This window comes from Eumetopias jubatus, unplaced genomic scaffold, assembly GCF_037043125.1.
Source record: "Eumetopias jubatus isolate StellerSeaLion01/CBP00866 unplaced genomic scaffold, mEumJub1_p1.0 scaffold_17, whole genome shotgun sequence".
NCBI classification, from domain to species: domain Eukaryota; kingdom Metazoa; phylum Chordata; class Mammalia; order Carnivora; family Otariidae; genus Eumetopias; species Eumetopias jubatus.
The window spans coordinates 56319096-56331861 of NW_028274823.1; the positions used below are offsets into that span (position 1 = coordinate 56319096).

At 56.7% G+C, this 12766-nt stretch overlaps 1 protein-coding gene across 2 annotated transcripts in view; it reads right to left on the bottom strand.

Annotated features, from left to right (window-relative positions):
* Positions 1-1092: 1092 nt before the first annotated feature.
* The window catches only part of LOC114214127 (cadherin-23), a 262865-nt gene continuing 251191 nt past the window's right edge, over positions 1093-12766 (bottom strand). The window contains exons 31-35 of one of the 2 annotated variants that reach the window (XM_088020174.1): positions 11412-11561; positions 10045-10173; positions 8971-9099; positions 7785-8012; positions 1093-7639 (exon numbers count right to left, since the gene is read on the bottom strand). In XM_088020174.1, the coding sequence (XP_087876300.1) occupies positions 7625-7639; positions 7785-8012; positions 8971-9099; positions 10045-10173; positions 11412-11561 (651 nt within the window). In that variant the 3' untranslated portion in view covers positions 1093-7624. Of the gene's footprint in view, positions 8013-8970; positions 9100-10044; positions 10174-11411; positions 11562-12766 lie in introns of both variants that reach the window. The other variant, XM_088020173.1, reaches the window with a different exon arrangement.

The following is a 12766-nucleotide window of genomic DNA, read 5'->3' on the forward strand; positions in this document are numbered from 1 at the left end:
TGCGGCTAGAAGCAGGGAGCCCCCCTGGATACACGGCATTGCTTCCAAACTCCCCTGTCAGGCCCAAGGGCATGGGTCAGTGTGGGTGTCCTGCTGCACGGGGGGGGGGGGGGGGGCTTGAGGAAAGAGTGAGCCTGGGCCTTGAGACTGCATGGACACCTCCAGTGGCCAGGACACCCAAATCCTGGTTCCTGCTTCGTCCCTGAGGGTCCCTCTTCTATCCCATCTGTTTGCCTGGACACTGAGTGCAGGCTGCCACAGAGAGAGGGTGCTGTTCTAACAGCTCTTGGGGGCCCATGGCAGGGCTGGGCAGGGTGACACTTGCTCAGAGCTGAGCTGGGCTACCCCTAGGATTGAAGGAAACGCCTACAGACCAGACCTCCCCCGTCCCCCAGCTCAGAAAGAGTGCTCCTGCCCTAGGGGGAGGCTGGCCTGGCCCAGCCCGCAGCTTCTGACCTCCAGGCAGATATAATTTCTAAGAATTTTGGCTGCCAGACCCCAAGCCTGGCTGTTGCTGTGTGGAGGGAGGGCGGGAGGGAGGGAGGAGGCCCCAGAGCAGAAAGCCACCCCACTTCCTCCCCAGCTTCCTCCTGCATGGCCTCGAGCTCTTCTTCTCTGGACCCTTACAAGTGAACACATTGCAGCTTCGTGGTTTCCTGTTTTCAGTGAAATTTACTCTGAGCTCCAGGCTCCATCTTCATCCATGACCACACGCTCCGCCCCCAGAGGCCCTAAGGCATCCTCCCTGCTGCTACCGAGGAGGGGCAGGATGCCGAGGAGCCCTCCATGCTCGCCTGGGAGTGGTGAGAGCCTCTGGAGCCACCTGCCCTGGGGGCTGGTCCCTGTGGGCCCTAGCTCAGTGCCTGTGGGCTGGGGTGCACCGAACAGAGCAGGGGAGTGGGATCATCGCTCCTGCCCCTAATGGGGCTGGGGGGGGGGAACACTGGGGCCTCCAGAAAGGCAGGGTAGGACTGAGGCAGGAGGCTGATGGATCACGGCGCTGGCTGAGGCCCTCAGAAGGAAATCTGTGCTTTGAGGCACTAAGTTGTCGTGAAGAGCTAGATCAGGAATTATAAGAGCCATCATTCCCTGTCACGTTCTCCCGATGTCCACATTTAATAAAGACAGCCTGCCTTTATTCCCTCCAAGGGAGAGGCTAAGGCAATGGAGTTCCCTTAGTTAGTTCCCTTAGTTAGACTCGCATGCCATGGGGACCAGTGGAGATGCTACTGTTGGATCAGGCTGGCCCTGCCTGGGCGGGGGGGGGAGTGTCTGTGACGAAGGGCCCTGCGGTGGGTATGCAGGAACACGGGGGCCGAAGCACTGCCCTCTTCAGGGAGTGCTCTGTGGTGAGGGCCTCAGGGAGACATGGTGGAGAGACGGCCTGCAGAGGTCCGGTCACTCTCCACCCCTGCTTGGGCACTGCCTCCCAGAAGGGGCCTTCCTGGGTGTCAGCTAGAGCACCCCAGGGCTGGGCTGTGATTTCTGAGGGAAGTCCAGGGGCACGGCAGTGGGCAGAAAGGGACTGAGGGTTGCCGGCCAGGACACCAGGTGCAAAGGCCTCTTGAGAAGTAGACACTCACAGCCCAGCTTCGTGGGGGACCCAGCCCACACAGGGCACTGGCCACCTAGCCCTCCCACGGGGCACTCACTGGGCCTGCTCGGCACTGTTGCCTTTCTTTCCTGTATGGATGCTACGTCTCCCTAACTATGCCGGGGGTTCCCAAAGGGCAGTGGGTCCGGGAACAGCCTGTCTTTTGGACCCAGTCGCAGAGCTGACAACTGAAGCATGGCCATGGGGTGATGCGTTGAACCGGGATGCCAGGGTCCTGTTCTCTGGACCACTCACAGGGCGCCCCCCTCTGACTTTCCACCAGCTCTGTCTGTGCTTGGTGGGATCTCCCGAAGACAATATGACACCCTGAGCTTGTGCAGGCCAGGGGGGCAGAGGTTTCATTTTGTCTCGCAATTCTGATCCGGTGGCGTGACTTTCTAAAATATATGTCGGGAGGGATTCTGAAGTAGCAACACAGCTTAATGAGAAAACGCTGCCATCAGCTAGCCATGCGCCCCCGGCACAAGAGGGACAAATAGCCGGTGGGCTATCGCTTGGCCTTTTCTGTTACAATGCTGTGTTTTCCAAAACACACATGTTAACGTTATTGCTTTTTTGATTCTCCCTCCCCCACCAGAACACCCGGGGAGGCTTTACTGCGTCCATTTCATGCATAGAAAAACCGAGGCTCCAAAAGATTGGTGTCTTGTGACAACAAGTGAATGTGGAACTGGGACTAAGACTTGGGTGTTCTGCTTCTCAGGCCTGTGCTCCTTCATCTTCACCGAACTGAATGGCATCGGAGGCCAGGACTTGGACCTGCTTAGAGTACACACCACGGCTGGGGGGTGGGGAAGGGCCGTGAACCTGGACCCACAAGCTCAGGGCTCCATTTCTTTTGCATTGTTCTCGCCACTCCCCTTTCTGCCTGGCAGTGCTGAAGCCACAGGACTCCTGGTGGGCACGGTGGCTTGTGCTCCCAGCTTGCTTACTATGGGGGAGGGGAAAGGAGAAGCTCTCAGCTGACTGACCACGGAGCCTCAGGGTCTCTGGGAGGACCTGACAGGATGCATGCGCCGCATTTGAGCAGTTGCAGAACAGCCCTCAGGACGCAGGGCAAGGGAAGGATCTGAATGTCATCACGCTGGGCCGGAGAAGGCTGGCTTACTTGGTGTGCGGCACAGGGAAGGGGCCAGGCTGGGGTTTCCTGAGCTTGAGCCAGGGGAAGCAGGCTTCCTCAACAACAGCAGGGTCCAAGTTTAATACACAGAAGAGCTCTTGGCCCTAAAGATAGGAGGTCAGCTGCCAAGAGCAATGTCCCCAGCTCGCAGACTTTCTCCGCTGGCAACTCCTGGACGAGCAAGTGGGCAGTGGGTGACCGCTGTCCTTCTCCCTGGACAGGTGACTTCTGCAGGTCCCCACCAGCCTGAGATGCCAGAGCTGGTTGGCTGGGATTGTCTAACCTGCTGGCTGCGATTCGTGTGGCAGGGAGACCCCCCGCCCCCGTCAGGCCCTCCCTCTCTCCATCCTCCTGCCAAGGTGCCTCTGTGGCTGGGGCTCAGCTCCTGACCTCCCAGTTGCCTTCCGTCCTTCCTCCCCTGGCCCGGCCCTTCCTCTTGAAGGGGCCTCCCGGATGGCCACTTAGACCCCTCCCCCCAGCCGGGCCTCCCTTGCCTGTGGCCTGGAGCTAGCCAGAGGGCAGAGGCTGTACAATGATTTCCCCTGGCTGGGTGGCACACCATTGTGTGACAGGCCTGGGTTGGTCCGGATGCCCCTTGCTGCACAGCTGTTCTTAGCTCTGGGTGATACAGGGCTAAGAGCTGGGTGGGACAGGAATGTACAGTTCTCAGGAAATTCGGGGGGAGGGGGGCCAGGGTGAAATGAAGAGATAAGAGGGCTCAGATACAAGATTTCTCTTGGTGGCTGAATCCCAGGCCCCCTGCTAAGAGAGCTTCACTCCGTAAGTCACAGAGGCAAATGATGTCTTTTCCAGAAAACCTTCCCTGGTTCCCGGCTCCAGGAAGTTCCTGGCACTTTATCACATCAGAGAGTGGTCACTCTCTGTTACGTGTCCATCTCCCCTCCAGTTTGGGAGCTCCGTGAGGACAGGACTGTACTCAACTCAGGTCTGACTTCCGAGCCTCTAGTACAGGCTGGGCACGTATTTGGTGTTGAATGAAAGGAGGAAAGAGGAAAGGAAGGACTCTTACTTGCCCCTGTGAGGCTGGTCCTGTGCCAGTGAGGGCTGGCTTGGACCAGGCAGATAATTGTAGGTGGAAACAACAGGTCAGTGTGTGGGTCTGCCGGGCACCTCTGGACGGATACATGCAGGTTGGCATCCACCCATAAGACCATGGTGACTGTTCTTGGAACCTTGGGATGCTGCTCAGGGCTCTGGCTGGTGCAGGAGGGCTTAAAACAACCCTATCCTCGAATACCCAACCAGTGAAATCTGCCCAACAGCAGGGAAGGGACCTCCTCTGGTCACCTCTGGCTTGGCCCTCCGTTTCGTGCTTGACCCTGGGGGTTCACCAGCTAGAGGGGCAGTCTGATCACTGGAAGCAAATCTTCAGGGGTCCAGTGCTCCTTGGAGGCAGATGCCAATCATGGCTGGGTGCTGGCTGCAGGGCCCTTGCTTGTGGCTTGTGCCCTGTGCCTCACCCTGGCTCAGCTGTACAGGGAAGAAGTGGAGGGGGCACGCGAGAAAGTAGTGCGATCAGCCCTTAGGGCAGACCCCAGAGACAATGTCACCAGAAGGATATATAGATAGAGAGCCACACTCTTGGCTCTGAACCCTGCAACGGGCCTGAACTGCGAGCAGCTCCTCAAACCCACCCCTGGTCTTTGCTTGATCTTAGGCCTTTGTTCAGGTGGATCTCCGGGTCCAGGGTGTGCTTTGTTGTGCTAACAATGACTGAGCGACAAGACAGCCCAGCTGTCACCTCCTCCAAGAAGCCTTCCCCAAGCCCTTGTTAGTGCTCCTCAATGCAGGCCCATCTGCACCTTGGCTCCTGTGCTTGGAGAGCCTCAGTGCCTTCCTTACTCGGCTGCATTTTACTATGGCAGGGACCAACACTGTTTCCTCCCAGTATCCCTGGGGTCTGGCACATAGTGGGCATTCAGGGAACACGGACTGGCTGCCTGAATGAACGAACGAATGAATGAACGAACAAATATCCTCTAGTGCTCAGTTCTCAACTATGCTCCTGTTGTCACTGCAAATCTTCACCGTCGTGTGTCCCTTACAGAAGTCAAGTACCAGGGATCTTTCCTCAACCTGAAGCAGCAGGAAAAAAAAAGTTGAAAGGATAGATGCCTTTTGACCTAAAAAACGTCTCCTGTAAATCTTTTCCCAGCTGGTCCATGATGCTGTTTGTCTGTATCATGGTGTTACAGCCCAGGAGCCATATACATATTTCCTTGGTGATGGCCTCAGGGAACCCCATGCCTGATCCAAGTCATCTAGAAGGTACTTTCCAGGGCCCGAGCTGGTGATGGCCAGAATGAGGAATGTAGAGAAAGGGAGATTATACCTCTCACCACCCCACTTCTCATAGTCCTAGCAGGGAGCTGGAAAGCCTGAGATCCGCTTCGAGGTGGGGTCAGAATGTCAAGGACCCATGTGTGAGGAGGCAGTGCTCATGGGTCTCCACCGGGCTAGGTTGGGTCTCTGGGGGTGGGGGGGGGTCAGGGTGTCTGTCAACAGATGGAAACTTTCTGGCCACGGGGACCAGTCCCAAGTTCTGCAGGAACTGCTTGGGTAGGGGCCCACCCGTTCTTGGTGGTTAAATGTGGCTGGGGTGATTTCACATTTCCCCAATTGTCCTTTCTTCTGAGGATCAAAAGGAAGCCAGATGCCACCTCTAAAACTCAGGGTCTCAGAATGTCAAGGGTCTCACTGACTGCCTCCCCAGGAAACTCTAGGACTGTGGGGAGCGGGGAAAGGGGGAGCAGGGGTGGGACTGGTGTGTTTGCTGGCCTAGGTCAGGAGGAGGAGGGGCACGTGCTCTCAGTTTCCCACCCCAGATCTATTCTCTGACCTGCCCTCACTAACAAGCTCTGCTTTTGTTTGAGTGATATATCTGGCTTCCAGGTAACAAGCCAGTCCTAACAATCCTGTCATTTTTTTTCCAATCTCCTTTGCAGTGAGGTGCCCATATGAATCTTTTCTGGCTACAGACATAAGCAGAACTCTGGAAAATAGTTCTGGAAAAACTTTTGCTTTCTTGATAAGGGGGCAGAAATGGCTTGCATAGCTTTGTCTTCTTGTCATTTCCTGTCTTGAATGCTGACATGATGGCTGGTGCTCTAGCAGCCATCATGTAACCATGGGGGAAAGGTCAAGAGGCGTTAGCTCTGACATCACTGAGCACAACAGCAACATCTGTAATTCTCTCCAGAATTTTTGTTATGTGAATAAAATGCATTCTGATTTATGGATGACTATAAAGTTTCTGTCACTTGTAGCCAAACACGTCTCTAAAGGCCATTGGCAAGATGACCAGGATGATGACTTGCCCCGAAGCCAGGTGCAGTTGGGGGTGGGGGTTGTCAAAATGGAGTCCTTCCATGTCGCCACAGTTAACTGATATTCCTAGCCCCTCAGGCAGTTCTATGTGTCCTGTAAACATGCCGCTCTTTGGCTCACTGGGTGGGGATGGCTAAAGTGATTAGTGGGGACATTGGCAGCTCTGGAGCTGAGGATGCCCAGGGTGTGCCCAGAGCCAGTCCCATAACCTCAGCATCTCCGAATGTGGTTTCCTGGGATTGGTCAAATTCCACCAACCTCCCCAGAGACACTCCAGATAAAGAGCCCAGCCCAGGCCTGCTCTGGCCGCACAGTCCACAGGGCTGAGCCAGAGGGGATGGGTCTAACAGAGTCACCCGTAGGGGCAAAGGGACAGGGCTGAGGCCTCAGTCATGATCAGGTTCCTAGGGTGGACAGAGTACAAAAACGTCCCCGATCCTTTACACCTCCTTGTATCCACGCTTTTTACAACTCATTTGCAGCTCGTTCCTTCAAAATATAGAGTGTATTTCTCTACACCTTGAACCTGGACTGGCCTTGTGACTTGCTTTGGCCAACGGAATGTGCTAGAAGTAACCTCAGCCCAGTTCCAAACCTGGACTCAAGAGGCCTTGCATGCTTCCATGGTCTCTCCTGGACCCTTTCTAGCTCCACGTGAATAAGTATAGGCTGGCCTTCTGGAAGAGGGGAGACAGGTGGTCCTGTCACCCCAGCTGATAGGTGGCCAACCCCCAAAAGCCCAGCCATCCAATGACACACAGCTGCACCCCCCCCGCAACCCCGACACAGGTGGGAGCCCAGCTAAGCCAGGTCTAAACTGCCAGTTTGCAGAGTTGGTGCTAAGTCAACGGTTGTGTTCGCCTCTCCATTCGGTTTGGTTTGCAGTGCAGCGTTACCGCAGCCCGTACACAGCTGATACGGTCCTCCTCCTCAGGGTTTGCCAAGCACTTCCACAGACATGAGCTAATTCAATTCCCCAGACACCACAGAGAGGAGATAGCATCTCCCTTTACGGATGACGAGATCCACATTCCGAGAGGTTCTGACTTGCCGGTGATTGTGCAGCCAGCTCACAGGACTCCTGACTCCGAATTTCCCACCCCAGCCCATTGCCCCCAGACCATCGCGCCATCTGGTCCCGCGGGGCACACCTCCTTCTCCAACCTCGCAAACCTTGCACATTGCCTTGGGTGGGGGCTCTGTCCCAGACGGGACCAAGAACATCAGTCCCTTTCAACCTGGACATGTGGCGACAGCGTGTCACAGCAATGTGACAGAGGGGAAGAGGCCAGAGAGCACCTTTTCCCATTTGGCACGGGGTGTGGGTGAATGCAGTCTCGTGGGCACACAGCTTGACAAGAGGAGTGGGGGCTGGCCAGGCCCTGAGGTATAGGCTCACTCCGTACCATCCCACAGAACGGCTCTGTTTGCGCAAAGAGGGCTCAACAGAAGCTCGGAGTGGCTGCAGGCGCGGTCCAACAAGCACATGAGCTCTGCCCACACGGCCTCCCTAAACACCCACGCGGGTCCTCCATAAATACTCACAGGCGGACCTTCTAAAGGCACGACAGAGGAGTTGTCAAAGATTCACCCACCTCGGGCATTCCACTCCCACCCACCTTGTCCCTCCGCTGCCCCGCAGAGAAGGCAGAGCTGTCCTTCAAGCACCCTCCCCTCCCTGCGGCTGCCCCCATTACTCACGGACAGGGTGGGGGTGCCTTCGTCCTCTACGGTCACCACCAGATGGTAGAAGCTCTGGCGCTCACGGTCGGGCGGGGCAGGCCGTGTGGCAATCTCGCCGCTGACCCGGTCCATGCGGAAGGTCATGTCCTCATTGCCCTCAGTGATATAGTAGGATAGGAGGCTGTTGACCCCGATGTCACGGTCGGCGGCTCTCACCTGGACCACAGCAGTACCCCCGCCCACGTTCTGCGGGGAGAACAGGAAAGAGGTCGTTCTGGATTCAGAGCCCCCCGGGGGGCCCAAGGGCTTCAGGTGGGCCTTTAGAGAGCTTTGCTCTGTCTACTGTGGAGCACCGAGGAGGGGGCTGAAGATGCTGGTGGCGAACATTCTGTGGGCACCCACTATACGCAGGGCTGTGTGACTTCACTGTCTCTTCCCTGTAACCCTATGAGTCAGGTATGATGCCATCCCCCTTTACAGATGAGAAAACTGAGGTTCGGAGAAAGCATGTATGCAGGTCACACAGCCTGTCAGTGGCAGAGCCTGGGTCCGAATCCTGGGAGCCTGGCTTGAGATCTGGCCTTTAAACCCCTCTACCACCCTGCTTTCATGGATGCCCAGCCTGGGCTGATACCCAGTCATGCTGGGGCAAAAATTTCCCTTAGTGGCTCAGTCTTAAGAATGAATAGTAAATGCGCTGTTGTGTTTAAAAACAGCTCTCCCTGGGATAAATCCCTATTGGTGGTGAAAGGCCACTTCCTTCTTTCTCTCGCCTCTTGTCTCCTCTTCACACCACCCACAGAAAGATACTGCATTCCGGGATCTGGCATTAGGGCTGGAATTTTTTTTTTTTTTTTTTTAAAGATTTTATTTATTTGAGAGAGAGAGAGAATGAGAGAGAGAGAGAGCACGAGAGGGAAGAGGGTCAGAGGGAGAAGCAGACTCCCCGCTGAGCAGGGAGCCCGATGCGGGACTCGATCCCGGGACTCCAGGATCATGACCCGAGCCGAAGGCAGTCGCTTAACTGACTGAGCCACCCAGGCGCCCCTTAGGGCTGGAATTGTGAATGAGTGGGCCTCGCCCCCACCTGCCAGGCCTGAGAGCCTAGCAGGCCAGGCAGACACTTAAACAGGTGCTTCATGGTCACTCACACCCACTGTCCGACTTGAACATCCAGCTATACGGATGCAAGAGCTGCCCTCACCTCGTTCACGCTGACATTGTACCCAAAAGGGCTCTCGATCACTGGAGGGTTGTCATTGACATCCAGGAGGGTCACCTGCAGGATGTGGTCCTTCTTCCGTGGAGGGGTGCCACGGTCGGATGCTACAACCTGGAGGAAGGAGAGGAGAGAGGACGCCGGATTCAGGGCTAAAGGTAGGGGAAGGATCAGGAATATGAAGTCTGAAAGGGCAGCCTGCCCAGTGGGGAGGACCAGGAGGGCAGAGAGACTTGCGGGTCCATCCCTGCCTCTGTGTGGCCTGCCAGCCCTGGGCTCTCCCCAGGATTTTGCCTTCTGCCCCACGCTGCAAACAATCCTTGCCCAATTGTTGTCTGACTTGGGGCCATCCTTGGGAATCTGATTCTGGTGTGCCCAGTCCTTACCATCTGATTCTACCCCTGACTATATTCTGGGCTGTGCCAGCCCCCTGACCATGACCTGGGCCTGTGACCAGACCCCGGGCTCCTGCCTTTAGCTTCAAATACCTCTGTTCCATGTACTCCTATCTGAACCCTGGCAAACAGAGAGAGCCTCCCATAATCTTTTCAGCAATGAACTGGAGTTCCCCCCCATAGCCCAAGCCTATCCCTGGGAGCCCGGATGATTCCTGGATGCCTGTGGGGCAGCAGAAAATGCTCTCCAGGCTCAGACCCCTGCAGAAATGCAGCCCTGGGGTCCCCAGAGTCCTCAGGGAACGGGCCAGCCACAGCAATTCAGCAATAATGGTGGCCTTTGGGACTCCTCACACCTGTGCTTGTTTCTCACCGAGGCAGAGGCAGAGGCAGGCCAGGGAGGGGTTCTTCTGCCCGTTGCACAAGAGGGGAAACCAAGGCCCAGAGAGAGTGAACAGCTTGCCCAAAGTACTGTTTGTAGAAGAGTCAGGACTCTATCAGCTCTGCCAAGCCTTCTCCCCTGGCCCCTATGGCAGGGATGGACACCTCTGCTTCCTGCTCTGGGTCCCCTGGGGACCAGTGACACAGGAAGCTGACTGCCAGGCCGTGCCAAGCTCTCTCCTGGATGGTCAGTAGAGACCCCGGGGCGGGGGGTGTTTCTCACCTTGAGGATGTAGTGGTCCAGCTCTTCTCTGTCCAGAGGCCTGGCCACAAACACTTCGCCAATGGAGTCGTTGGTGGTGATGATATCAAAGTCCCCAGCGATGTTGCCAGAGGCCAGAAAGAAGACCACCTGTCAGGGAGGAGGGGGAGAGAGGCGGGAGAGAGTGGGGAGGACAGGCCGCCAGGTCCGGCCGAGCCCCACCCCTGCCCTCCCGGGCCCTCTGCTGGGTAAGGGCATCTGAAAAGAGAACATTTGATGCAGAGGTGGTCACATCCTTCAAAATGTGTGCGGCAGGCGCACTGAGGCAGCGCAGGACCTGTGGCAGGCTCCTGGGGGAAGAGAGGTCAGCGTTACCGGCCTAGGGGCCAGAAGGGTGCGTGTGAGTCCCACGGCACGGACGTTTCCCAGGACAGAGGTGGGGAGGTACTGAGATTTCTGGAGGCCCCGCTAGAAGCGGGCCTGAGCTGGGGTTCCATCTGGCCCTCACAGCAACAATCAGGAGATGCTTTTTTCAGTTTGCAGACAGGAGGCTCAGAAACATGCAACAGTTGGCCAAGGTCACACAGCTTGCAAATGACCAAGAGAACGAAGATTTGAACGCCTGTGCTTCTGACCCCAAAGCCACCGCCGCCCCCCCCCCCCCAGAGATGTGCAAGCCATCTTTGGGGTGGGGGCAGAGGGAGAGGAAGACAGAATCTCAAGCAGGCTCCATGCTTGGTGCAGAGTCCAATGCGGGGCTTGATCTCATGACCCTGAGGTCATGACCTGAGCCGAAATCAAGAGTGGGCCGTTTAACCGACGGAGCCCCCCAGGTGCCCTGAGCAAGCCATTTTTAAATGGTGGAAACCTCCTCAAACATACCGCCTGATTCACAGGACAGATTAAAGCAGCGGGAAGAATAATACGCTCTATCACCCGTCCTTGTGCTCTGGGGCCTCCAGACCTGGAGTGTGTGTGGAGGGAGCACTTCCTGCCGTGGGACAGGCCCCCCAAAGCAGGAGGGAGGAGGAGCGCATCCTCTCTGAGACCTGGGGCCACGTGGGAAGGGCTGGCACACAGGGCCGAGATGCCAAGTGGTTGGTGGATCAGGTGATGAAGGAGTCAGTGGGAAGGATGAACCCCCTCTGCTTTCAGCTTGCTGTGGGGGGGCTGAGCTGTGACAGGCCTTCGGGCTCCATGTTCAACTTGACCCAGGCAGGGCCAACAGCCTGCACAGCCCTGCCTCCTCTCCTTGACCGTGGACTAGGGTGAGGGCAGGGCTGTGCTGCCTGGGGCTGGGTGGAGCCTGACTGTCCCCTTCTCTAGCGGAGAGGCTACCTGAACCTCCTACCGGCAGGGAAGATCCAACTATTTCACTTGGTGCCCACCTGCCCATTGCTGCCAGCGTCGGGGTCCCGGGCCTTGACGGTGGCCACCTGCTGGCCCACAGGGCAGTCCTCAGGCACGCTGACGGCCGAGTCGGAGGTGAGGTCAAACCGGGGACTATTGTCGTTCTCGTCCAGCACCGTGATATAGACCTGGAGGGTGGGGGGGGGGGAGGGGGGAGGCAGCCAGAGACCTACCGCCTCCTTCCGCTTCCTGGCTGCAAACACCAGGCTCCCACCATGGGCCCATCAGGGCCTAGAGCTGATAGTTCCAGAAAGTCAGCTAGCATTCAGAGCCTGCCTGGGCCGATTCGGGCTTTACACAGAGGTGCTGAGCACATTTTTCCTCACAGTGTGATGGGGGAGGGCTGGACGCATTCAAATGCTGGGGCCAGGACAGCAGGGTAGGGGTCCGGCGGGGGGACTCCTAGGTGGTTGGGGCTGAGAGCTGGAAGGCATGGGCCTTGGCTAAAGGGGACAGAGGCTACTCAGCAAAAAATTCATGAAGAATGCCAGCTTGACATTGGCAGAGCTTCCTGTTTTTCAAGGGGAACCTGGAATCCAGATTTTTATGAGGAATTACGTGTTGATTAATAAAAATTAAAGGAAAAACTTAGGTGCCGGCTGGTCAAAACACATCTGGCAGCCAGATCCGGCCCGAAGGCCTATTCATTGGCGCATCTGGATTAGAGGGAAGGAAACGGGGCTTTGGAACAAGAAGGGGCCAGGAGGTAGCCTGGTGTTCCCAGTGGGGAGAGGAGAGGAATTTCCAACTCTCACATATAAACCGGGAATGTGCAAATTGCATGCAAAGAGCATATTGTTTTGCGCCTGTAGCTTCCAGCCCACAGATGGCCATGAGCACCCCTGAGGCTCACTGATGGGAAGGTTCAGGAAGGGTGGGAGAGGCTCGGGTTTTGGCACTCCCAGATGGGGCTTGCTCCCACCGCCCTGCCCTGAGCCAGACCTCAGTCTTCTCCTTCCCTGGGCCTGGGGTACAGGGGCTCCCAGGCCTGCCTGCCTGCGGCATACACAGGCCCCCATGGAGAGCCTGGGGAACCTCCCTGCTGCAGAGGAGACCCCCTTCTTCCTCCCCCTCCAATCAGGTCTTACTTCTTCTCCATCCTAGCCACGCCTCCATCTCTTTAGAGAGCTGTCAGAACCACAGGGCAAGAAGCCCAGGCTTGGAGGCAGGACCACCTCCACCATTTACCAGCTGTGTGATTTTGGAAAAAATGATTCAACCTCTCTGATTTTCCACTTCCTTAGCTGAAAGTGGGGACAAAAACACCTATAGCACCAAGATGCTTTGGGGAATGAATGAGCAAACAAAAAGTTCAGGGGTGGTACAATGTGGT